This window comes from Mirounga leonina, unplaced genomic scaffold (assembly GCF_011800145.1).
Source record: "Mirounga leonina isolate KUSES-001 unplaced genomic scaffold, KU_Mleo_1.0 Mir_151, whole genome shotgun sequence".
In the NCBI taxonomy this organism is placed as follows: Eukaryota; Metazoa; Chordata; class Mammalia; order Carnivora; family Phocidae; genus Mirounga; species Mirounga leonina.
In genome coordinates this window covers 31656327-31683848 of record NW_023270377.1, presented here as the reverse complement: position 1 = coordinate 31683848, position 27522 = coordinate 31656327, and the positions used below count along the sequence as shown (strand labels likewise).

At 33.5% G+C, this 27522-nt stretch overlaps 1 protein-coding gene across 9 annotated transcripts in view; it reads left to right on the top strand.

The window, feature by feature from the left end:
• The window catches only part of NBEAL1 (neurobeachin like 1), a 192830-nt gene extending 165757 nt beyond the window's left edge, over positions 1 to 27073 (top strand). For 5 of the 9 annotated variants that reach the window (XM_035007337.1, XM_035007333.1, XM_035007336.1 and 2 more), the window contains 8 exons: positions 2755 to 2844; positions 6651 to 6760; positions 8220 to 8392; positions 10159 to 10253; positions 13909 to 14025; positions 14870 to 15031; positions 16539 to 16687; positions 17814 to 18149. In XM_035007337.1, coding sequence (XP_034863228.1) covers positions 2755 to 2844; positions 6651 to 6760; positions 8220 to 8392; positions 10159 to 10253; positions 13909 to 14025; positions 14870 to 15031; positions 16539 to 16687; positions 17814 to 18090 — 1173 coding nt within the window. In that variant the 3' untranslated portion in view covers positions 18091 to 18149. Of the gene's footprint in view, positions 1 to 2754; positions 2845 to 6650; positions 6761 to 8219; positions 8393 to 10158; positions 10254 to 13908; positions 14026 to 14869; positions 15032 to 16538; positions 16688 to 17813; positions 18151 to 20076 lie in introns of those variants that run through there. The other 4 variants (XM_035007342.1, XM_035007340.1, XM_035007339.1 and 1 more) reach the window with 2 other exon arrangements.
• The last annotated feature ends 449 nt before the right edge of the window (positions 27074 to 27522 follow it).

Below are 27522 nucleotides of genomic sequence, written 5' to 3'. Positions count from 1 at the left end.
TACATATTGAAAGTACTTTTTTTAAATGTTTAAATATACATATTGAATTACTTTGGTTCAGCATGTGAATATGAAATGCATTTATACCTATAAATTTGGTTAAGACATAATATTCTTGGCAAGAAGAAAAAATGATGATAAAAAGTTATTAAGAATAGCTTGGAAAAGTGTGGAACAAGCAATAACTCTCATGCAATACAACAGACATTGGTAAACTTTTCTTAAAGGGCCAGATAGTAAATATTTTGGACTCTGTAGTCAAAAGGCAAAATCAAGAATGTTGTGTAGGTACATATGTAACCAGTTTAAATAGAACCATTTAAAAATGTAAAAACCATTCTTTGCTTACCCACAGCCTATAAAACAGGTGGTAGGCTGCACTTGTACCATAGGCCAAATTTGTCCAATCCTGCATTAGAGCATCATTATAATGTGTTTCTTAGGTTCAGTGTCATGGGAAATCTTTATAGAATTTTTTGATAATTTGGTATAAAAAAATTTTAGGACATTTCTATTATAGTTAGCTTTCTACTGAGTTTTATTCAAATGAATAATGTTGTAGTATCCTCTGTAGTAGTTTAATGTAAATGTTTTCCCATGTTTCTGAAAGTACTTCATAATTAATTCTTGCCGCTCCTTTCCTAGATTCATGTTTAGTGAGATATAGTTATTTAGTGTTTAACAATACAAACTCTTCAGAATCAGTTGTTTTCCCAAAGTATCTAAGTCAGTTGCCTGGAACTCAGCATACATAGAAACAGTGCTTAGAAATGATGACTAATTTGGGGCCCCTGGCTGGCTCAGTCAGTAAAACATGTGACTCTTGATCTTGGGATGGTGAGTTCAAATCCCACATTAGGTATAGAGCTTTTAGAAAGAAAGAAAAAAGAATTACGACTAATTCCTAGATGTGTTCTGGGTCCCCAAGACCATCCTCAGGTTTGGTGATTGCTAGAAGGACTCACAGTATTCAACATATAGTTGTACTCACAATTAAAGTTTTATTACAGTGAAAGGATACAAAACAACATCAGCAAAGGGCAAAGGCACATGAGGTGTAGTGTAGGGGAAACCAGGTACAAGCATCCAAGAATCCTTTCCCGGGAGAGTCACATAGGACATGCTTAATTCTCCCAGTAATGAAATGTGAAAACACATGTTTTTCTAACCAGGGAAGCTCATTGAGACTCAACACCTAGGGTTTTTATTGGGGGCTGGTCACATAGGCATCCTCTGCCTAGCACATTCCAAAATTCTAGACTCCCAGGAGAAAATAGGGTCTTCAGCATAAACCATGTTGTTTGCACAAATAGTCTAGGAATAGCGAACCACTTTTGTCATTGAGGACAAGTTTTATATCAGTGCAGGGAACTCTACCCACCAAGTTCCCAGATGCCAGCCAAGGGCCAACCTTGCAGGAAGGCCTTTCTGAGAGTTGTTTCGAGCCTGCTGTGTTTACTCTTTACTGCACATAGGGCAACCCATTATTTAACACATAATCTGATGGACATGTTGTACTATATTATGCAACAGTGATAAAATGATTTCATCATGTCTAATCATTTATGACATTGTTTTTATAGAATAATGCATTCCAAGTTCCATCTGCAGATTCAGTGACATTTGTCCCTTTGTACCTACCATGTCACAGGGTAGCTAGCTATTCCAAGGACCAGTATCTGGAGCAGGACAAAGAACATAATAGATATCCTGGGGTACTAATAATCTGTTAATCCCTTTTTGTTATCATAGGGGAAGGTATTTCCTCACTCATTCATAAGAAAAGAGAAGGCCTCTCTGTAGGTTATCTCTTCCTCATTGTTAAAATGGTGAAGAAAACAGAGGTAGCAGTTAAAGCAAAGGCCTAATAAGTGGATTTCTTCAAATGCCATGTTCATTTATGTTTGTTCGAATGGAAGTTCTCTTGATTCACAGAGTGAAGAGAAAAGATAGGGACTAATTTTATATGGTTTATAATTCATTATTTAATTATATAAGACTCTTAGAATAGCACCTGGCACATAGTATATACCCAATAATGTTAGGTTATTATTTATCTAATAAATGTGAGGTATAATATATGAACTATTGTTATATCAAAAAACTTAGTTCAAATCACTATTCTCTTTCATGTTGTAATAAGATAATGGCAGATATTTTCTGAGAACTGTATTTTCTGGCCCTATTGTTACAGCATTCAGGGATTGCCTCACTTAATGGAATAGATCTATGTTTTAAAAGTTAAACCCAAAAGGAAATTCTATAAAAAATATAGCCAGTTGTCGTATTTGACTTAATTGAGCAATATACTCTTATATGGTCTGTATTTTCTACTTTATATTCATGTCAGTATGGCAAGGGAAAAGGAAAGATTCTAAATCACTGGCTGTTTTAAATGGTTGATGCTCCTTGAAATCTGCATTTCTGTTTCACAGCAGAGTAGTAGAATACAAGAAAATGATGGGTTTTAGAAGTTTCAAGTATGCCACCCAAACATGGTACATAGTTCCTTTCCTACATTTTTTAGCCTTTTTTTAAAAATTAAAGTATATTTGACACACAGTGTTACATTAGTTTCAAGTGTACAGCATAGTGATTCTCCTTTTCGACATTTTAATTAACTGGTATGTTTTGGTAGAATAAAATGCTGTATCACAGGGTTCATTCTTATTTAAAGAAATAGAAGTTTTCAATAATTTAAACCTAATAAAGATAAGCAGAACCAGCCACTAAGCCTCTGTCTTTATTTTATAGGGAATTAGTGATGGCATTCCACTAATAAAGGCCATTGTCCCCAAAAATCAGTCTCGTTCTTTTATGTCTCAAGGCAGTCCTGAGTTACTGGTAAGTCGATTTATAGTTTTTTCACACTGCTACATCCAAATATATTACAACTACAAAAGAAATTGAGAAAATACATTTTTAAAGACTTCTTAAAAATAATAAAGAAGATTTTTATGGAATTATTTTGACAAATATAAAAATGTATTTTCTGTGGGTGCCTGAGTGGCACAGTCAGTTAAGCGTCTAGCTCTTGGTTTCCTCTCAGGTTGTGATGTCAGGGTCCTAAGACGGAGCCCAGCATAGGGCTCCACACTCATTGTGGAGTCAGCTTGAGATTCTCTCTCCCTCTCCCCCTCCTGCTCATGTGCTCTCTTGCTCTCTCAAATAAATAAATAATCTTTTAAAAAGAAATGTCTTTTAGATACATAGCTTTTATTTCAATTCCTTAACTGTAATTCTTTTTTTTTCTTTCAATAAATATGTCTGAATTTATTATTTGCTTTTGGTCAGTTTGTAGAACCAGAATTTTTTTTTTTAAGTTTTCATTTAAATTCCAGTTAGTTAACATACAGTGTAATATTAGTTTCAGGTGTACAATATAGTGATTCAGCACTTCCATGTATCACCCGGTGCTCATCAGAGCAGGTGCACTCCTTAACCCCCTCCCCACCCCCGGTCACCTGTTTAACCCATCTCCCCTCCCACCTCCCTTCTGGTAACCATCAGTTTGTTATCTATAATTAAGAGTCTGTTTCTTGGGCACCTGGGTGGCTCAGTTGGTTGGGCGACTGCCTTCGGCTCAGGTCATGATCCTGGAGTCCTTGGATCGAGTCCCGCATCGGGCTCCCTGCTCGGCGAGGAGCCTGCTTCTCCCTTTGTACCTTCCCCCTCTCGTGTGCTTTCTCTCTCTCTCATTCTCTATCTCTCAAATAAATAAATAAAATCTTAAAAAAAAAAAAAGTCTGTTTCCTGGTTTGCCACCCCCCGCTTTTCCTCTTCGTTCATTTGTTTTGTTTCTTAAATTCCACATGTGAGTGAAATCATATGGTATTTGTTTTTGACTGACTTATTTTGCTTAGCATAATACTGTCTATCTCCATCCATGTCACTGCAAACAGCAAGATTTTATTCCTTTTTATGGCTGAGTAATATTCCATTATGTATAGATGGATGGATGGATGGATGGATGGATGGATGGATAGACCGACAGACCACATCTTTATCCATTCATCAATTGATGGACACTTGGGCTGTTTCCCTAATTTGGCTATTGTAGTAATGCTGCTATAAATATTGGGATACATGTATCCCTTTAAATTAGTGCTGGTTATCAGTCTGTTCAAATTTTCTGTTTCTTCCGGTTTCAGCTTTGGCAATTTATGTGTTTCTAGGAATTTATCTGTTTCTTTCAGGTTGTACAGTTTGTTGGCATATAGTTTTTCATAATATTCTCTTATAATTGTATTTCTGTGGTGTTTGTTGTTATTTTTCCTCTCTCATTTGTGATTTTATTTATTTGAGTACTTTCTCTTTTTTTAAGATTTATTTATTATTTTAGAGAGAGCAAGCGAGCAAGGGGAGGGACAGAGGGAGAGGGAGACAATCTCCAGCAGACTCCCCACTGAGTGGGGAGCCAGATACGGGGCTTGATCTCACAATCCTGAGCCAAAATCAAGAGTTGGAAGTTTAACCAACTGAGCCACCCAGGCACACCTCTTTTCTTTTCAATTGAGTCTCTCTACAGGTTTATCAGCTGTATTATTTTTTTCAAATAACCAGCTCCTGGTTTCATTGATCTCTTGTATAATTTTTATTTATTTATTTATTTTTTAAAGATTTTTATTTATTTGAGAGAGAGAGAGAGAGCACATGAGAGGGGGGAGGGTCAGAGGGAGGAGCAGACTCCCTGCAGAGTGGGGAGCCCGATGCGGGACTCGATCCCGGGACTCCAGGATCATGACCTGAGCCGAAGGCAGTCGCTTAACCAACTGAGCCACCCAGGTGCCCCTATAATTTTTTTTTAGCTTATCATTTATTTCTGCTCAAATCTGTTATTTCATTCCTTCTGCTCACTTTAGGCTTCATTTGTTCTTTTTCTAGCTCCTTTAGGTATAAGGTTAGATTGAGATTTTCCTTGCTTTTTGAGGTAGGCCTCTGTTGCTGTATACTTCCCTCTTAGGACCACTTTTGCTGCATCCCCAAGGTTTTAGACCGTTGTGTTTTCATTTTCTTTTGTTTCCGTATATTTTATTTCTTCTTTTATTTCCTGGTTGACCCATTCATTGTTTAAGAGCCTGCTATTTAACCCCCATGTATGTGTGGTCTATTCCAGATTTTTTCCTTGAGGTTGACTTCTAGCTTCATAGTGTTATTCAAGTAGTTAACTGTAATTCTAAAGTTTATTTGGAATAATAAATATCTGAAAATACCAGAAAATTTTGTACAAGAAAAATAAGATGTAACATCATCTGTTACAATATATCATAAGGCAGTAAAAGAATGAAAATAAGAAATAATACAGAATTGATTAAGGTATACACTCAGGACTTGTTAGTGAGTGCTTTACGTGAATTTTGTAATTTAATCCACCTGACAATCCTGTGAGGTAGGCACTATTATTATTTCCCTTGTACAGATAAGAAATTAAAACTCAGAAGTAATTAATTTGCTCATAGTTGCAGAGCTAGCAAGTAAGGGATCTGGGACCCAGGCACACAGACCAAACCTAGGTCTGTCTTATTCTCATTTTGTCATGTACAAATTATAACAATAGAGTATAGCACAGGGAACAGTAGAGATTCCAGAATTAAACCTATTTTTCTAATTATGCATATTGTTTGCTTAGAAAAAAGGTCTAGAAAGATATATAAAAAAAAAAGTGCCTTTCAATGGTAGAATTCTTGTGATTTTCACCTTTAATACCTGTATTTCTTTAAGTTAATCTCTTTGGTAATCTTTTATAATCTATGGGGGGATCTTTTCATTTTTCAAAAGAATATTCACTGTAGGGGGCACCTGGGTGGCTCAGTTGGTTAAGCCTCTGACTCTTGATTTTGGCTCAGGTCATGATCTTAGGGTTGTGAGAGAAAGCCCTGCGTCAGGCTCCATGCTCAGAGGGGAGACTGCCTGGGATTCTCTCTCACTCTGCCCCTCCTCCCTGCACTCACTCGCTTGCTGTCTCTCAAATAAATAAATCTTTAAAAAAATATATTCACTATAACTGTCACTAAGAAGAGAGAGCTTCTTAATTTCTTTTAATGACTTTTAATGTCTTCTGACTGCCAACTAATAGATGCTAGTAAACTTTGAGAAATGAGGAAAATCATCTCACTAAAGAAAGATACAGAGGCGCCTGGGTAGCTCAGTCAGTTAAGCATCTGACAGTCTCAGGTCATGACCTTAGGATCCTGGGATTGAGCCCCACGTTGGGCTGTCCACTCAGTGGGGAGTCTGCTTGTCCCTCTCCCTTTGCCCCTCCCCCTGCTCATGCTCTTTCTCTCTCTGTCTCTCAAATAAATAAATAAAATCTTTAAAAAAAAAGATACATTGGACAACTTTTCTTGCCACGAGATATAAGATAAACTAAAAATAAAGATAAAAATAAAGAGCTTTTGACTTTATGCAGGGCACCTGGCTGGCTCAGTCAGTAGAACATACGATTTCAGGGTTGTGAGTTTGAGCCCCACTTTGGGTGGAGAGATTACCTAAAAATCTTAAAAAAAGAATTAATGAATTTTGTGCTTTAAGTACACAATCCCACATTATTCCTTAAATGATAAATGATAACATCATGTGAGCATTTGGTTATTTTGTGCTGCTTTCTTTAATCTTTTATTTCATTTTTGTCTTCATGTGTTCTTTTCCAGATAACAGTAAGCATGAATTACATTGTTGGAACCCATGGATGGCTGCCTTATGACAGAAACATTTCTAATTACTTTACATTCATCAAAGATCAAACTGTAACAAATCCAAAGTAAGTAAATGAACATTTAAAGCAAAACAGGTGCAGCTGGTACCTTATTGCCAGGAAAAACAACTAAATTGATTGGTGTCATCTTGAAAGTAATACAGTAGACCTGCAGATTTTCTTCCCTCTTTCCCTCTTCCTGACTTGAATACTGGCTTAAGAATAAAACAATTTCTATAATATCATTATAGAAACAGAAATTAGGGATACCTGGGTGACTCGGTTAAGTGTCTGCCTTTGGCTTGGGTCATGATCCCAGGGTCCTGGGATCGAGCCCTGCATCAGGCTCCTTGCTCAGCGGGGAGCCTGCTTTTCCCTCCACCTGCCGCTTCCCCTCTCCCCCTGCTTGTGCGTGCTCTCTCTGACAAATAAATAAAATCTGAAAAAAAAAAAAAAAAGAAACAAATTATTAGGAGTAGTTTTTAGGCTTGATTGTATTTTTGTTGTACAATGTTACTTATAAGTAAGCCTTGTGTGTTTTATATAAGAATTTATTATTGCCTTAGTTTATTTTTTAATTTTTAATTTTTTTAATTTTACTTTATTTTTTAAAGATTTTATTTATTTATTTATTTATTTATTTATTTATACCTTAGTTAATTGTTTAAATATCCAGAGGTTACATTTTAAATTAATGTTTCCCTTACTCTGAGTTGTTTTAGCTGTATGTTTATTAGGAGCAATGTCTTTTTTCCTTCTTATTCCCACATAGGCCTTAGTATTGTTGTGCTTGGCACAAAGCATACCTCCAGCAAATTAATATTGAATAATAAAATTCTAGAGCTGAACTGTCAGAATTGGCCCTCATTCTCTGTACACACACTGAAGCGCAATCACTTTTTATTTTTTTATGTTCAATTAGCCAACATATAGTACATCATTAGTTTTTGATGTAGTGTTCAACAATTCATTAGTTACATATGACTTCTTTGTGTCTTTCTGCAAAATCTAGATTGGCTGACTTCACGGGTATTTATTTAACTGGAAAGCAGATAAAACCCATATGCTTGCTTTGGTTTGAGTGAAAAATGATCTTCATGAATATTGTTAGATATACATTTATCTGCCTGTGCAGTAGATTCCTGGTTTCAGTTGATTTCCAGGTTTCCCTATCCTGTCATATCCTTATCTTGTCCTTTATACTTTGATACTACCATTTACAGAATTGACAATCTTCCTAAGTTGGCTTTGAAAGGCAAGATTTAAATCTTCTCCACACCTTCACCAGTCTCAACTTCTTTAGCTTAACCCTTGAGACTATTTGTTATGTATCTTTTTATATAATGAAAAATATGAATACGATTAATGTATTTTCTGAAAGTCGTTATCATTCATTAATGGACATTTCAAATTGAACAGTTGAACAGATTTATTTTTCTTTATTTTTCCGAGAGATTTAAAAAATAGTTGATATCAGTCTAAGTGGTCTTTTAAGGAAAAGTCTAATATTTAATTGTGTTTACAGAACTCAGCGTAGTATGAATGGTCCTTTTGCTCCAGGGCTGGAGATCACTTCTAAGCTATTCATAGTATCACATGATGCGAAGTTGCTTTTCAGTGCTGGACACTGGGATAATAGCATTCAAGTGATGTCACTTACAAAAGGCAAAATTATTTCACACAATATCAGACACATGGGTAAGTATTAACTTTTTTTCCCCAAAAAAGAAGTTTTCTCTGTTTCTTCTAACTACAAAAGTAGTACATGGTCCTATAAGGAGCATTAAAATTTACCTTCAGAGCTAAGTAAACTTTCTGATAGAGCAGTGTTATGAACATTATGCTTTATGAGTATTTAATGTATTTAGGTTATACTAAATACCATACAAATTAAATAGAGCTTCATAGTATCTGAACAATGTTAGGCTAAGTCTTTTTTTAAAAATTAGGTGATACAAGGTGCCTGGGTGGCTCAGGCAGTTGAGCATCCAACTCTTGATTTCTGCTCAGGTCATGATCCCAGGGTGGTGGGATGGAGCCCCACGTTGGTCTCCACAACTAGCAGGGAGTCTGCTTGAGATTCTCTTCCTCTCCCTTTACCCCCGCCTCTCTCTCAAGATAAATAAATCTTTAAAAAATAAAAATAAATAAAAATTGGTTGATACAAATAAGAATTTTAAGACAAATGGTATAAAAAAAAATCTGTCGTAGTTGAATAAGACATCACCTGCCCTATTAGTTAACAGTTAATCATGAGGGAGGTAAATTACTGAATGTAGTTTAACCTGGTGCTCCTTAGTGTTTCAGCCTTCAATATAAGAATAGAACATTGTGGGAGTGCCTGGGTGGCTCAGTAGGTTAAGCATCCAACTCCTGATTGCAGCTCAGGTCATGATATCAGGGTTGTGAGATCAGCCCTCGTCGGGCTCTGCACTGGGCTCCGCACTGGGCATGGAATCTGTTTAAGATTCTCTCTCTCTCTTTCTCTCTCTCCCTCTCCTCCTCTCCTTTGGTCCCTCCCCCCCCCACCCCCCCACTGGCTGTCTCTAAAAACAAAATAAAACATCCATCTTGTAGATTTTCCCCTAGTAAACCTATTAAGAAAGGGAAATGGAATCTGCTACTACTTCTATACTGGTGGCTCCTGAGATGCCACTTAGCTCAGGTTTTTACCGTTTAGCAAAAATGTTTTCCATATTGGGAATTTGTAGTGTATTTTGTACTATTTTGGTTAGGGGCACATATTCCACAGGATTGCGGTTCCTAATGGGAGTAGAACGTGAATGGAAATGAGAGAGTGAGAAAGCAGAGAAGCATATCAAAACTTCCTGGGGATCCATTCCAAGCCACCTAACCCACTGCCAGGACTCCAACCGACATTTCCCTGTCCCGTGTGTATTCTTCACTCTCAAAGCAGGGTGGCCTCAAAGAAAACTCTCCTACTTGAGTTTAATACTGCTGCTTTCCTGGGGCGCCTGGCTCAGGTGGTGGAGCATGTGACTCTTGATCTCAGGGTTGTTAAGTTTGAGCCCCACATTGGGTGTAGAGATTACTTAAAAATAAAATCTTTAACATATTTGTTTTTTTTTTTTAAGATTTTATTTATTTATTTTAGAGAGGGGGAAGGGTGGAGTGGCAGGGGGAGAGAGAGAATTCCAAGCATACCCCATGCTGAGCACAGAGCCCAGCTCAGAGCCTGCTCTCACAACTCTGAGATCACAACCTGAGCCAAAATTTGGGGTCGGGGCATATACACCCAGGCGCCCTAAAAATAAAATCTTAAAAAAAAAAAAATACTGCTTCTTTCCTGTGTCACACTTTTCCAGTGCTTTTTCCATTGCCATTTACATTTCTCCTGCTAAACAACTGATTGAGTAATAGAACATAAACTAAAATTGCCCTTATAGTTCTATTCCTGCAAAATGACACCATTTTCATTCTTTGTAATTCCTTTTTTCTTACAGATATTGTGACTTGTTTAGCTACAGATTACTGTGGAATACATTTGATTTCTGGTTCCAGAGACACTACATGTATGATATGGCAAATAACACAACAGGTAGTTACACATTGTCTTCCTTTCTGGTGGGACTACTAAAAATTACAGATTTATCATTTTTATCAACTGTATTGTACTCTCATTATAATGTTGCTTCAAGGAAGTGTCTTTTTTCTTTATGGCTTTTAGGTTTTCTACTTAGCTTAACAGGCTTTCTGCTCCTCCAAATTTATTAAAATAATTACCTAAAAATTTTCTTGTAATATTTTTCTTGCTTTTTTTTTTTTACATTTTAATCTTTAATCCATTGGTAATTAACTTTTCTATAATTTTTAATATAGAATAAGTATTAGATATATACTGTGTAGCTATATATGATAGAATATAGAGTATATAATATATATTTTATAATAATATAGAATATTAAAATATATGATTTTGTTTACTTCTGGGTGGAAAGTCATTTATGCAAGCATAAATGATTACCCACTGGATTGGATCTTTTTCTAGATTCCCCATATTTTTACACTTACCTATTTCTATGGCAACACCCAGATGTTTTTATTTTAGTAGTTTTAATATTTGGTAAAACTAATTTCTCACTGGGCGCCTGGGTGGCTCAGTTGGTTAAGCGACTGCCTTCAGCTCAGGTCATGATCCTGGAGTCCCGGGATCGAGTCCTGCATCGGGCTCCCTGCTTGGCAGGGAGTCTGCTTCTCCCTCTGACCCTCCTCCCTCTCATGCTCTCTGTCTCTAATTCTCTCTCTCTCTCAAATAAATAAATAAAATCTTTAAAAAAAAAACCAAACTAATTTCTCACTGTGTTGCCTTATAAAAAATGTTCTCAGCTATCTTATATTAGCGTTTATTCTTCCATACGAACTTTAAAAATATTTCAACCATATCTTCCTCAAAAATTCTATTTTAGTCTTGATGAAATTATATTTAATTTATGTGTTAATTTGGTATGGGTTGACATTTTTATAATCATGTCTTTCCAGAAATAGAAGATGTCTTTCCATATTTATTTCAGTTCTCTTTTTAATGTTCTTCAATAAAATCTTCTAGTAATTTTTTTCTATTAGGTTCTGTACTTTTTAATGTTTATTTCTAATTATCATAATATTTTGGTGGGATTTTTTAAAATCATTTTTACTTCTAATTGATTATGGTTACTGTAAAAAAAAACAAACTTTTGATTTCTATACAGTTATCTAATTGGTTTACCAAATCTTTTTATCCAGTTCTTACAATTATTAGTATTTCTTAGATTCTCCAAAAATAGATACACAGTCTTATGATGAAAATAAAGATGGATTTATCTTTTCCAGTATACTAATGATTTCATATTCTTACCTTGTTTCATTACTAGCTAATGCAGTAGGGTAAAAAAATTATAGTGAGCATCCCTGTCTTATGTCTGATTTTGATGAAAGTGCCTTCACTGTTGTGCTATTTAGTGTACCATTTGCTGTTGTATTGCACTACACATTGTTGTTGGGTTGTGTTTTTTTATATTTAAGTAGTTAGCTTCTGTTTTTTTTTTTTTTTCCCTTTGGTAGCTTTTTAGTAAAATTTCAGTACAAAAATACTACAGTTTTGCATTTGTGTTATTATTCTCTTCTGATGTCTTTCTCACAGCATCTTTTTTTGGGGGGGGAACAATTTAAAAGTTGTAGGGGCACCTGGCTGGCTCAGTCAGTAGAGCATGCAACTCTTGATCTTGGGGTTGTGAGTTGGAGCTCCACTTTGGGTATAGATTACTTAAAAATAAAATCTTAAAAAAGAAAAGGTTATAGATATTATGTTCCTTTACCCCTAAACACTTCAGTGTGTATTTTCTAAGAACAAGTCTTTTTTATATATAACCAGAGTTCAGTTATCAAAATCAGAGCACTTAACATTTATACAATATACAATACAAATTATCTAATCCACAGTTCATGTTCTGATTTTGTCAGTAGTTCCCATAATGTCCTTTTCAGCTGTTTTTCAGTTTCTCTTCCTTTTTTTTTATTCATAGCTTTTCTCTTTTTCTTAATGTATTATGTTGAAAAGTCTCCTAGGTTTGAACCAGTCTTGAATTCCTATAATAAACCCATATAATTCACGACATATTATATTTTACTACAGAATTATATTTGCTAGTACTATATTTCTCTACTCAGATGTGAAATAAATCTGTATTTGTTCTGTCTTTGCCATGTTTAGTGTAGGGATATGCAAACTTTATAAAATGATTTTGAGAAGGGTCCATCTTTCTCTGTAATTTGAAATGCTCAAATATTATAGGAATTACCTGATTTTTATAAATTAGAGTGCACGAAGCATTCAGACTGACAATCTTAGAGGAAGACAAATGTGTCCCAGATAGGAGTATTGATGGGAATTCATCTACATTATATAGCACAGGTAAATGTTATCTACCTATCCAGAGTTATCTAGGATAATTATAAACAAATACCATGGCAACTACTCATTCTATATCATAGAAAGTAATGTACAAACAAAACATGCTAAAAACAGGTGAAGACAACAACTCAAGTGTAGAGAGATTCCCTGCGATAAAATTGTGCTATTAGAAGAACATAAGAATATCAATCAGTAAAACAGGCTTAAGCACCTCAAAGATGAAATTATATAGTGGCATAGTAAGATGAAAAGGAGAGGTGCCTGGGTGGCTCAGTTGGTTTAGCGTCTGCCTTCAGCTCAGGTCATGATCCCAGGATTCTGGGATTGAGCCCCGTGTCAGGATCCCTGCTCAGTGGAGAGTCTGCTTCTCCTTCTCCCTCTGCCCCTGCTCGTGCTCTCTCACTCACTCTCTCTCAAATAAATTAAAAAAAAAAAAAAAAAAGATGAAAAGGAGTGTCACCTGGGTGGCTCAGTAGGCCAAGGGACTGACTCTTGATTTTGGCTCAGGTCGTGGTCTCCGAGTTGTGGGATGGAGCCCTGCGTCCATATCCACACTTAGTGGAGAGTCTGCTTCTCTCCCTCCTTCTGCCCCTCCCCCCCACTCGCTCATGCATGTGTGCTCTCTTTCTCTCTAAAGTAAAAATAAATCTTAAGATGAAAAGAATGATTGCAGAAGAATCAAACCAGTATTAAAACCAATACCATTATAAATATAATAAACGCAAAAGTAGAAACAGTAAGCAACAGATTTGGTGTGGCTGAATATCAAATTATTAATATGAAATAAAGATTTAAAAGAATTAAGTTCTATAAAATAAGTCACAGAAATACAGCATAGGGAACATAGCTAATATATTATAACAACATTGTATGGTGACAGATGATAACTACACTTACCGTGGTCAGCATTGCGTAATTTATAGAATTGTTGAATCATTGTTGTATACCTGACATTTTATGTCAACCAAAAAAAAAAAAGTATTCACAGAAAGAATATGAAGTTTGTTTGTAGTAAAGGAAGAGCAAATCTGTAGATGAAAAGGGCAAATAATATATACCTGTTAGAATTAATCCAAAGCAATCAACTTTGGAACTATTCAGATTAAGTTTTAGAGCTTCAGAAGACTGAGAATAATTTGAGAATCCAAGGAGGAACATAAGAATGAGTCCTGTTATGAATAGATGCTGTGGTAAGAACTAGTTGCAATGTTACTTTGTGATTAGACAATTTAAATATAGTATAAACCTTTTTGCAGAAAATAGCCTACTAGAAAATTAACCTTTGCTTCTCTTTTAACATTAGGGAGGTGTTCCTGTGGGCTTAGCATCTAAACCCTTTCAGATTCTGTATGGACACACTGATGAGGTATTGAGTGTCGGCATCAGCACTGAACTAGACATGGCAGTGTCAGGATCAAGGGTAAGATTTCACCTTTAAGAAATGCTAATTTTCAGGGCGCCTGGGTGGCTCAGTCGGTTAAACATCCGACTCTTGATTTCGGCTCAGGTCATGATCTCAGGGTCATGAGATTGAGCCCCACTTTGGGCTCCATGCTCAGCAGGGAGTCTGCTTGAGATTCTCTCTCTCCGTCCGCCCCTCTGCCCCCCACTCTCTCTCTCTCTAAATATAAATAAATCTTAAAAAAAATGCTAATTTTTTCTACAAATCAAGAAATAATATATTTAAATATTTTCATGCTTTGGAGGCACATGTGTTAAAATTAGAATGATAAATTTTTTTCTAGGGGCACTGGTAAAAGTATAGGAATTCTTTATTGTTTGTGTAGAACTTTGCAGAAGTAGCATAACACAGAAAGAAGAAACTTAAAGAGACTGGATTCTAATTTGGTATTTTACTGGTCTTATTAGTTAAGGAAAGAGGGCATCTTATGAAATAAAATACTATTTCAAGGGATGCCTGGATGGCTCAGTTGGTTAAGCATCTGCCTTTGGCTCAGGTCATGATCCCGGGGTCCTGGGATCAAGTCTCGCATCCAGCTCCTCACTCAGTGGGGAGCCTGCTTCTCCCTCTGCCTGCTGCTCCCCCTGCTTGTACTCTCTCTCTCTGACAAATAAATAGATGAAATCTTTAAGAAAATAAAAATAAAATAGAATACTATTTCAGATTTCAAGGTTGGAATTTTTCCTAAGATACATGTGTCCTTGGTAGAATAATCATTTTCTGAGTTCCTTTCCCATATTTATTTATGTGGCCTTCTTTTTTGTTGTTCTCTTTTTCATATTCTAATATTATCTCTGTGTAGGATGGCACTGTGATTATACATACCATTCAGAAAGGTCAATACATGAGGACTTTACGGCCACCTTGTGAGAGTTCTCTGCTCCTGACTATTCCTAATTTGGCTGTATCTTGGGAAGGACATATTGTCATCTATTCCAGCATTGAAGAAAACACCAATCTCAAGGTATTATATATAACAGTTACATGCAGTAGGGCTAGACTATAAGCCATCTTTTCCTTTCTATATTATACTGTATATTTGAGGCATTTTGATGAAGAACACCATTTTTTTGACAAGGGTATTTTCCTTTTATCTTTCAGTTTGTTCATTCCTTATCATTAAATGGACGCCTATCACAGTCTTGGCCTCATGTTTATATTTTGTTTTAGGGATTTCTATTGACCTATATAATAAGTGATTTCAAAAAGAATTTCTGGTTATGTGGGACTTCAGAAGCTTAAGTGGAAATTATAACCAAATTAAATTCTTCTTATACATGCTGGGTATAAATAAGCCATGAATTATGTTCTCTTTCTTTCCATGATAAAGCTTTTTAAAAATTAGAGCATCAGTGGGGCACCTGGGTGGCTCGGTTGGTTAAGGTCATGATCCTGGGGTTCTGGGATCGAGCCCCAAGTTGGGCTTCCTACTCAGCAGGGAGTCTGCTTGTCCCTCTCCTTCTGCCCCTCACCCAGCTTATGCTCCCTCTGTGTTATCTCTCCCTCTCTAAAATAAATAAATAAATAAAATCTTTAAAAATTTTTTTAAATAAATAAAATAAATAAAAATTAGAGAATTGGGGGGCCTGGGCGGCTCAGTCAGTTAAGCATCCGACTCTTGATTTTAGCTCAGGTCATGATCTCAGGGTCGTGGGATTGAACCCTGCATTGGATTTCCCCGCTGAGTGGGGAGTCTGCTGGGGATTCTCTCTCTCTGTCTTTCTCTCTCTGCCCCTCTCCCGCTTGCGTGCCCATGACACGCGCGTTCTCTCTCTCTCTCTCTCAAAAAAAATTAATCCTTAAAAAAAATTTAACAGAATCTTGGCTGGCTCAATTGATAGAGCATGAGGCTTATGAGTTTAAGTCCCACATTGGGCATAGAGATAACTTAAAATAAATTTAAAAATTTACAAAGAACTGTAGCTTTAAAAAAAGTTGAGAATCTTTTTGTTCTGTGTTAAGAATGTGGGGTTTAAAAAAATATATTGTGGGGCGCCTGGGTGGCTCAGATGGTTAAGCGTCTGCCTTCGGCTCAGGTCATGATCCTAGGGTCCTGGGATCGAGTCCCGCATCGGGCTCCCTGCTCAGCGGGAAGCCTGCTTCTCCCTCTGCCTCTCTCTCTCTCTGTCTCTTATGAATAAATAAAATCTTTAAAATATATATATATATATATTGTGAGGTTTTTTAGACTGGATGAGATTTTCATTCTTTTGGAGAGATGAGAGTCCCTGTTTAGTATTTATTTACTTGGCAATTATTTATTTAAATATTTTCTTAAAATATATAATTTCTTCTCATTTAAAATCACTTTAATAATATTGTCTACACACTTTCTCTTTAAACGTAACTGTATGTTTATTCCAAAATTTTAAATCCAGTATTTTTTCTGTTATAGTCACAGTTTTAATTGTCAGTATTAAAACTCCATTTTCATTTGAGATCATTAAATTTTCTTCACCTAATCTTTATAGGATAAGAATGCATTACATCTGTTTTCCGTAAATGGCAAGTATCTAGGGTCCCAAGTCCTGACAGAACAAGTATCGGATATTTGTATCACTGGAGAACATATTATCATGGGCAGCTTACAAGGCTTCCTGTCCATAAGAGATCTCCACAGGTAAATAATAAGAATCATTGAAGTCTCACTTAAGAAAAGGTGGTAATAGGGGCAACTCATTGGCTCACTGAGTGGAGCATGCAACTCTTGGTCTTCAGCCGAGTAGAAATCAGCAATCAAAGATTTCTAATCTTCTGGTTTATCATTTATTATGAACATGTCATTTTTGGCAACTCTGAAAAAAATTTGGGAAGCTGAAGTATTTCTGGATAAGTAAATGAAATATAGATGTACATTTTTAAAATGTATAAAATTTTATGTTATGTGTATTTTACCACAGTAAAATTTTAAAAGCCAGAAAAAGAATTTTCATGGTGCCAAACCTGGATTATGGATTTGGAAATTTGTTCAATTATAGTTTGAATTTTTACAAACTACAGTTAGGGCTTAAAACTTTTTTTAAATTGTGGTAAAACAAACTAAAGTATTTTTAAGGCTAATGTACCTGTTCATGATTGTGTATATGTATTTGTAAAATTGGTTGGGAGTCTTGTTATTTAAACCAATGAAGGAAAAGGATTTTCTTTTATGGTATTGTTAAGAGAATCCCAGATCAGTGGTAAGGAAAAAAAAAAGAATGCCAGATTCTAAAATTGAATGAGATCTTTTAGCAGGTTAGTCCAAACATAGTGTGTACATCAGAGGATTCTTTGTTTTCTAATCCTAAAAGCCATGGACATTTTCCATAATTGAGTATTATGTCATGTTTTTATATCATATTTTTAAATATTTATTATTTTATGTATTTATATATTACATCTTCTAAGACAAGGCAGATAGAACAGTTTTATCAACCTTACCCCCCAACATGAACACACTTTTTGAACTTTTGCCCTTTTTGTCCTACTGTCACTTTTTAATCAACAAGGTAAAAATCATTTAGTGAGAGATCATATATATGGTTAGAAGAAAAACAGATGTTGAGAATAGAAAAAAAAATGTATTTTAAGTAATGCTATTATGTGGGCCCTTGTGTGAGCCATTCAGGCTTCCTGAATCTAAGTTACACATCTGTAAAATTAGAATGCAGAATCAGATGATCATTAGGTTATCTTCCAAGTACAAAATTCTCTGAATCTATTATGTATCCATGTAATTATGTGTGTGTGTTTTATTTCTCTTCTAGTTTGAATCTCAGCATGAACCCATTAGCCATGCGAATGCCTATCCACTGTGTTTGTGTAACCAAAGAATACAGCCATATTCTTGTAGGATTAGAAGATGGCAAGTTGATTGTAGTGGGTGTTGGCAAGCCAGCTGAGGTAAAACATAGCATCAAGAACTTCTTTTCCCATACTATTGGGGATTCCTTTGGTTCTCCTTTGTTCCAGCTGAATCAGAAGTCTCCATTATGGATGAACAAATTAAAAACCAGGTTTGATTTTTCAAAGGGCAGTAAATGAAAAGGGGATAAAGCTAGTATTCAAGAGTGATGTTTTTATGATATAATTGAAAGCACACATTTGGAGTTTCTATCACTCTATATGAATAAGAAAGTTCTTTTATTATCTATCTTTTATTATCTATCTTTCCAAATCTAGATTCAAGACACTACTTGGATTTTTAATACATAAAAGCCTTTATAAAAAATGAAATACAGACTCAAACAATAAAACTATGTATTTTACTTTCAACAAAAATACCAGAATTAGCAGAACAAATATGCTAATTCTCAATGAGTTTCCGGTACTTACTATAGATTTGCCAGTGGTTTATCAGTTACTGAATATTCAGATAACCTAAATCTGATGTTGTTCCTTCAAAAACTTAGTGGCTATATTCCAAGTAATTTAGTGATTCTTTTAGAAATTTCTTTTATTACATAGAGTCAAATTAAGCATTATAAAGTTGTATTGATACCGTCAGTCTTTTCTGAGAAATCTAAAATACGGCCTCTGTTGGAATTGTTTCCAGAGAAGACACTAGTGAATAACACATTGTCACTGGTTTTAATAAATCTACCAAGGAGATATTTTAAGATTTTGTTAGTTCTTATTCTCTTTTTCTCTGTTTCTTATTCTCTTATTCACCTTTGGATGTATCAGCTGGAAGTATGGGTCTACTTTATTATGTAATTGAATACTTAGAATCTTGCATAATTAAAATATAATTGTATATGACAGTATCAAAATTAAATCAAGATTTAGGTATGAAAAAATTTCTATTTCAATATCTGAATTTATCTAAAAGATCAAAATCTTGATTAACATGTATTTTAAATCATGTATCAGTTTTATGTATTACATTCTCAGCACAAAATTTGTATTTATAAATAAGATCGTAAAGTGGTAATAGATTAATGGAAATAATGTTTCCGGAAATACATCTGGAAATGAAAATGCATAACAAGCATGCCAAAGTGTCTGTGCATGAGGCTTGATTTTTTTATCCCTTCAATAAATGTACCTTAGAGAAGGGTAAATATTGAAAAAGGGTGGCAGATGAATTGCCATTAAAAAGTAGATTGCTTGTGTTCCCTCTCTCTCTGTGTCTCTATCAAATAAATAAAAAATCTTAAAAAAAAAAAGTAGATTGCACTTGGGAAAGTAATTCTGACATCATAATCATATGCTTAGACAGAAATGTTTCCCACATGGGTTCTTTTTTTGCCCTGCCTAGAAGTGTAAGCACTTTTAGAGGGGCATTTATTCACCAATTGGATTAATATTTAATTAATAATTATTATATGCTGAGAAGTGTGCTAGGTGGTATAAATTAATGGTGGACAAAATGTGATTCTTACCTTCAGAGACCTTAGGCTATTCTTGTTTTCTAAATTACATTTTATCATTCTATTGTTAAATATTATTTTTTGAAATTCTTATATCAAAATATCCTAAAATTTTTTTCTCTTCATCTGAACATAATTTTACTTTCTTCTTATCCTTGTGATAAGCATTAATATTATTTTAAATACAAGAGGAGAAAATCCTCAAACTTAAGTGTCTTATTAGCTAAAGTATAATTTCAGAAGATTATTTTAATGAAGTGAAATATATTTTTATTTTTTAACCTTTTTTTATGATGTTCAGTTGGCCAACATCATTAGTTTTTGATGTAGTGTTCAATGATTCATTAGTTGCATATAACACCCAGTTTCGTTAATTTATAAAGAAAGGGACTCTGGTAATTTGGACAAACTGGGACATTTAATTTTAAAATTAACACTTCGGCATTAGACTCTCAATTGAAAGACAACCAACATAGAGAAGCCTTTCTTTAATTATTATTAATCAAGAATCACTAAAATGTTAATTATTCTGCTAACAAAATTTATATTCTGCATTCTACAAAATCAGTGTCTTGCATATCAATTTCACGTATTCTTTTTTTTCTTTCTTTTTTCTTAATAACATCTATTCTTCATTTCTCTGGATTACTTTAAACAGATGCGTTCAGGTCAGCTTTCTCGAAAATTGTGGGGATCTAGCAAGCGACTCAGCCAGATTTCAGCTGGAGAAACTGAATATAATACTCAAGATTCCAAGTGATTACTATTTCCATCTTCTGTCATGGATAAATGAAACTTGATTTATTGCTTTGTCACTTTAACCACATCTCTCAACTATCTGAAATATATCAGGGCTTTTATCACTGAAAATCATTTAGCGATTACCAAAATTCAGTGTGCCATGTGTGTATAAAGACACAGGTTGTATTATTATCCACTTTAAAAATTTCTGGTTAACAATGAATCCAATCTTACTAGTTCTTGATCTACATCAAGGTGGATTTGAGAAAATACAATTGAATTAGATTTGTGGTTCATTCCTAAAGATCATTAGAGCCATTGGGGGAAAAAACTTCCAAAAATGAAGAAGTTGGATATAATTCCATTATTATTCTAAACACCAAAATTTAAGGTATTTCTAAGAAGAGTACAGATGATGGGACAGTTGAGAGACATGGCTTTTAATGTATTCTTTAGTTAATCATTTTCCTATTTACTGACCACCATATTTAAAAATATATAAGCTTATTTATGGAACTCCTGATTGGGGTAATATTTTAAAGGCATCTGTTGCACACTTGGATTTTCAAAACTCAGTGTAAATTCCAGGTTTTCATGATAAGTTGAATATAAGACAGTTGAAACCGGTACATTGGGTCATTCCACTACTACTTAGCTTATTACTAAAGAGAGCTTACTGAAATACATTATTATGCTTAAATAATAAAGGTTAAGTAGGAATAAGAGAAACTAGAGATATATTTTGCAGATGTATTTCATTAGTAGTATAATTAAGGAAAAATGCTGATTATGATTTTGACAGGTGGACCCTTTAAGTATTAGCATTTGCAACACAATTTATATCTGCCAAGTTCAAATTTTCTTGGCTTATTCTTTACTAAGCAAATACTTTATCTTTCCCCATAATTAGAAATGTTAGCAATGATACCCAAATACATTAACATTTTTACCTACAACTTCCATGTGATTGATAAATGAAAAGATATGCATCACTTAAACTAGTCATTTAGATACAGTAATTTTTAAAAACATTTCTATTTCATGTTATGTATAACTTTTAAGATAATTTTATTATACATAGTTAAGTATTACATATGCTTAATGTTCAATATTTTAAAGTAAAAAGCTGATAGATTTATTTTGGAATTCAAAGAGATTGTTAAACCTAGTGCTTTTATAAGGTCATCTTTTGAGTTAGGTCAGAGAGCTTTTACAACTACAAGTGTCCTTAAACTGAGATTCCATGGGTTTGGGGGAATTTATGAATCCCCTGAAATTGTGTGGAAATTCCATGTGTTAACTGTATTTTTTTCAGAAGTGAGTATGTGGCTTTCATAAAGGGGTCTGTGATCAGAAGGAAAAAAAAAGACTTCTCACAGTAATAGTTGCTTATAAAATAATAATATTCCTTTTTATTCCACATAGATTTCCTTACATCTGGTTGTCTTCTCAATGGCATCTTTAAGAAACTTTCCCTCTGTAATTCTTCTCTTCAGTTGTCCACAGTATCCAATACCATTCTCTTTATAATCCTATGAGTGAGTAAAAAAAATTAAGAGAAGTACAGGGTTCAGTTTAGGGAAGCTTTTTGAATAGATGTGATCTGTTTGAGTCAGGACTAATAACTTATAGAAGAATTTTTCCTTCCAATTATTTAAAATCCCCTGTTTTGTTCAGTAAAAAAAACCAAACAGTTATGTTTTAGGTAAATAACACTGAAATAAACTGGTGCAGCAAGTGTAAAATGGAGCATATGTAAATGTAAAGATTTCCTTTTTAAGGACTTCAGAAATTTGTGATGAAAATGTCTCAAAACAAGTCAATAGAGATAATTATGATTTATTGAGATTTGTTGCTTCTATTTAATTCTATTTCTGTTTTTTATATTACATTTTTTAGGAGGTTTCAAGTCATCAGAACCAACATGATTGACTTTTGGTATTTTAAATGTTGATTTTTAAAAAAAACTTTTCTGAATCAAAATTTTGGAAATTTTTCTTTTGCTTACTTATCCAGAGATTTTGGTATAAGGATGCCTTATTTTTAAGATTACTTAATACTGGCTTTGGAATTATTTTGGATGGATGCTTACAAATTACAAAGAAGTTTAACTTATCAGGGCAAAATTCCTAAATTTATGGTGTTTTACTTTGCTGCTCTTTAGATGGAAGAACTGAACAAGCAGTATTCATTTTATAGCACAAATAGAAGACCCTTTGTTCACAGTAAAATAAATATCCTACCTAGACTAACAGTAGATGCTCAGAACTGTGGAATTCTTCCTATATTACTTTTTCCAAAAAGTAAAAACCAAAAATGTAAGATTTTCAGGGAAATCTGAGAATACTAGCATTAGTCTAGAGGAATGGAACTTGAGTTTATCTATTAAAGTAAGCAAATATAGTAGAACCATTAGCTGAAAAATATAAGCCTCTTTTAAACGGTGTAGCCCACTAAATTAAAAATGACTAGATAAAATCACTGGAAAGATATACTTTGGGGGATTCTGGTGTATTTAGATGTTATCCGTAGAAGATGTTTCTATTTATATAATGGGATAAATGAACAACAGTATGATTAGAATGGAATAACAGGTGATTTCAGTTGATCAGTGTAATAACTTAGTATAATAACTTAGCTGCTATGAAGTTTGTTATGTAAAGAAATTTTCATCTGCTTTTGTTTCTTGACACTGGTGATGATGGAAATAAAAAATCTGGTGATGGGTAGAGATTTATACTAGGATAATGATTTTGCTCTTACAAAGTGAGGTCTCAAGTATTAAAACATAACAATAGCTGTGTTCATTTAGAGAATAAAGAACCAGTTTTTCACTCTCCAATCAGTATTCTGTTATAATTAGAATTGGAGGAGAGAAGAAAAAATAGATCAGGGCATGGAAATTAGAAAAATATAAGATGAAAGTAAAGCTTGTCCAGTTGGCTTACATTAAGCCTGTGAAGCTCGTGTCAGCTATTAATAAGTTTCTATCTATTAGTTTCCATTAGGTCACAGTGCTTTTTTAGGTCACATCCTTTTTGTAGGGGAGAAAATGCCGGGTATTCATGTCATTAGCAAGGAATGTCAGTGAGGCTTCCTTTTTTTACTCAATGTAAGGCATATAACAATTATCCTTAAAGAACTGGTATTGAAAATCAGTTTTATGCATCTGAAGGGAGTAAGTGTATCCTCATAATTAATTAGAATTTAGATTTGAAAGTTGAATCTTAACCTAAGATTGTTTATATTTTACTCGAATAAGAATAGGCAGAGAAAATTTTAACTTGAATACCAGATTTTTATTTAATGATGATAGACACATGGCCTTTGCCTTTAGGTATATTTTTATTGTTGTTACTAAAGAAATCACTAATGGAAATCTTTTAAATTTAAAGAGGTTAGCCCCTTTTATAAATATTTACATTTATAAAAATGAGTAGCATTGTTTTTATTACCCTTCCAATAAAAAGATGCAAGTGCATGAACTATATTAAATATAAATATTAAATAATATATATATAACATGTACTATCATAGGGTGTGTGTGTGAATGAGTGAAGGTTGGTCTCTTCAAATACATTAATACAATTGTCTTCCATAAATAAGTTCTTAAACCTGTCTGTGGGATACAATTTTTGACTGATAAAAATGCATATGTATTCTTTTTCTTTTCTAAATCGAATCTGTTGTTTTCCTCTATCACCCAGACTGCTAGCTTGTCCTAATTATTGTTAATCAGCTGACTCTGTTCTTTCCAAGTGGCCAATCTTAAATATTTTTATTACTCCCAACAAATATCCATTCTCAATATTCTTTTTAACCAAATTCCTTTATCATATATATGCAACATTTGTTTTGCTTTAAATTTAACCCCATCCAGAGCATTGTTCTGAAGAGCTTTCCTATATCAGAGTCCTGGTGTGCTTCTTCTGATGACATTACTGCAACAACAAATATAATGTTATCACTCATCATTTCAATATTATTAAAATGTTGGCCACAACTTCTTTAATTTGAATCTAGCATTTCTAAGCCAGTGTTTCTTAAAATTGAGATTGCAGATCAGACTTGTCCATGAAGTTCTATAAATATACAGAAGTCTAGGCACTACTCTGGACTTTCTGAATTTCTTTACTTAGTATAAAAAAAATTGTCTCAGAATTCTTATATTAAGTCTTAAAATATTTTCCACTATGGAAATTATATCCATTTTTATAAATCAGATTGCTTATTCACAGACATATATGAAAATAGGTTTAATCATTATCCTTGGAGACATTTTTCTAAAATTTGCTTGGAATGGCTTTCTTTGTTTTGCTTGCCACTGAAACAACCAAATTTCCTTTTCAGTTGCATTATTATTATAACTTTCTTCAGACCTTTCACATTTGAATATTATAACTAACATTTGCTTCCAAAAAAGTGTGTTTGCTTTTATTACTTCCTAGTGAGTCAGTGAGTATTTGCATATTTGAATTAAGTAACATTTTAAAGTATTAATAAAAAGCATGAGTTACAAATGCTAGGTTTAAAAATAGAATTAGGTCTTTCATAGCCTTGAAGGTAGTAATCAATAGAATTTTTCTAATTAAAAAGCATTGGATATATTCCCTAAGTACTTCTGATGACTTCTCAATATGGAAATAATCTTTAATTTTTTCATATAAAAAGTCCTAGTATTACAGAAAATAAAGGATTAACATTTAAAATATTTAGGCCTGTATTGGAAATGATGTAATTTTCTATGTTAAAAATATAAAGCCATCCTACATATAGGAGTTATGTGATTTTCTTCAGTTTAAGAACCCTGTCTAAAAGTGGCTATGTTATCATAAACTTTTGGGCTAGATTGTATAATTCATCAGACATATCTTAGATTATCTCACTGACATTTGTCACATGTGGGTGATTTCTAAACACATTACAAGATTTGGACTTATGAAGCTAATGGCTGTAGTGAAAAATAAAAGGACAGATATACAACTGTATTTACTTTTATCTTAATGCCTATAATCTTATAAACTGAAAATTCAAGGGAAAAGAACAAATAGAAAGTCACTAATCTAGTATCTGTTTTCTGTGGTATAGATTTTTAATGTTTCCCTGGAAACTTATTTTGCAAATATTACCATAACAACAGCACAGTTCTGTCACTGAATTACCCATTCATCTTTCAAAGTTGACTGTTAGTGGAGTTTTGGGTGTGTTTGTGTGTGTTTTTCCACTTATAATATGATGGCTGTCTCATTTAAAATTTAAACCTATTTTTGAATGTACAAATGATTAGTTACTTGTAATACTACAATGTAGCACTGTAATTTAAGAATAAAAAATTTAGGTAGGGTTGAAAAATAAAATTATATTTTTTTGATTAAAATATAAACTTTTTTAAAAAGCCTTATTCCAATTGGACCTTTTAAAATTTTATTTTGGTAATAATATATTTCAAAATAATAGATATTAAAACCAGAGGTTCTCTGGTAGCCAGGGTACTAACTAGTTAATGTTAAAATGCTATTTTTGATGTTTCTTCCTTTGGAAACATTTCATACACTATCCAAACAATGTGTTTTAAGATTTAGTGGGCTCAACCTATACAACAAATGCCCGTCTTGAATTTTGGAGGAAAAAAACTTACCTGTGATTGGCATTATTTTGCTCTTCAGAATGTTAAAATCATATTAATCAATAAACACTTTAGAAGTGGTTCTGGTAAGGAGATATTGTTAGACCTAACTGAAAAAAAATCAACCTCTTAATTTCTTATATAGGGATTAAAGAAAATAACTTTATTTCTTCCTTTGGGATTTTGATTGCTTTTAAAAGTATCATAGTTTCTACCTTCTTCTGAAATTATGATATATTACACTAGATCTTGCTGTCAAAGATCTTTTACATTTTAGACTTTTTTTCCCCCTCTTCTAGCATTTTACTGCTCTCTGTGATTCAAAAATACTATCACCAAAAATATTTGTGGATACTGTTTATTTTATAATTAGCTTTCTGTAAGAAAAATTGTTAGCAAACTGTATGGCTGGTCTGTTCTCTTCAGAAACTCCTAAGGAGTATCGTTTTCCTTCCCCCAGTTGTTTGCTTTTATATACTTGGAGCAAAAAATTTAGCAAAAAATCAGAGATTTAGCTAGACATTTTCTATCAGGTGCACTGCTAGAGAAATGAATCCATTAAGACAAAAAAATATCAAACACACATGATTTGTCTCTTACGTCAGTTTTTCTGGGACCCAGATTAAATAGGAACATTTCAGTGTTATCATAGAGGGTGACAATGACTTGAATGCATGTGAACACACATAGAGGATAGCTGAAAATTCAGAATTACTTGTTTAAAAAAAATACTTGCAAATTGTGCTGCTACTTAAATATTTAAGGAATTCAAAAGTAGTTATCATAAAACGTTCCTGCTCATTTATTCTGATGGAATTGACATGAAAAAGAGAATATTAAGTCTTATTTATATCTAATTATTGACTGTGCAAACTGTGACTCAATGAATATTTGTATGCCAAAAAATGGTCTTAAAGTTGAGAAAATTTTAGATTTAATAAAGATGTGTAAATAATTTTGATTAGTCTTCTCATTATAATGAAGTTACTGTTAATTTGGTGCAATACGTTCTTTCCTTCCTCATCTTTTTAAGATTAAATATATAAGATGTATGTTTTGTTTTATTACATTGGGTGTCTTAAAATTTTTCACTGTGTGTATATGAGCTAATATTTGATTTGTTTCTGTATAGCATGATCGAAGATAATTGAGAATTTTGCACTTTTTTTAGTCCTTTGGAAATTTGTATTCTAACAGTTTTGAAGAATGTACGTTTATTTTGTACATAATACATTAGCTTTGTATATGAAAATGGGTTTAAATCAAATAAAAAAATGATGTTACTTTCTTCAGTTGATTTGTAATTCTCACTTCATAGTCTGATTAGAATTTAGCCTTGGCTAAGTTATTTGAGTAAGCAAGAGATTAAATACAGTTTTTGTTAAGCAGCAAATTGATCACTGTTTTCGTATGAGAATTTCTTCTTCAGCCCTGTGTGTACAAGATAAATGTTAGGTTAATTGACCAGTTTTTGTCATATTATATAACAACAGATATTAAGCCTTTGGTTTCTTAAGCCACCTCAGAAACAGGTTACATTTCTCCCCTCGAAATGATCGTAAGCCAGAGATATCCATTTGTAATTCATTGAATAATACATTAAGCTGGGCTTTTTTTTTTTAAACTTTTCTTTCCTTTCACATAATTAAAATCTTTTATTCATCAACTTTTGACAGTCTAAATGTTGACCTAATCCTTCTGTGTTTGTTAAGGTTAATAAATCCTAATCCATAATAA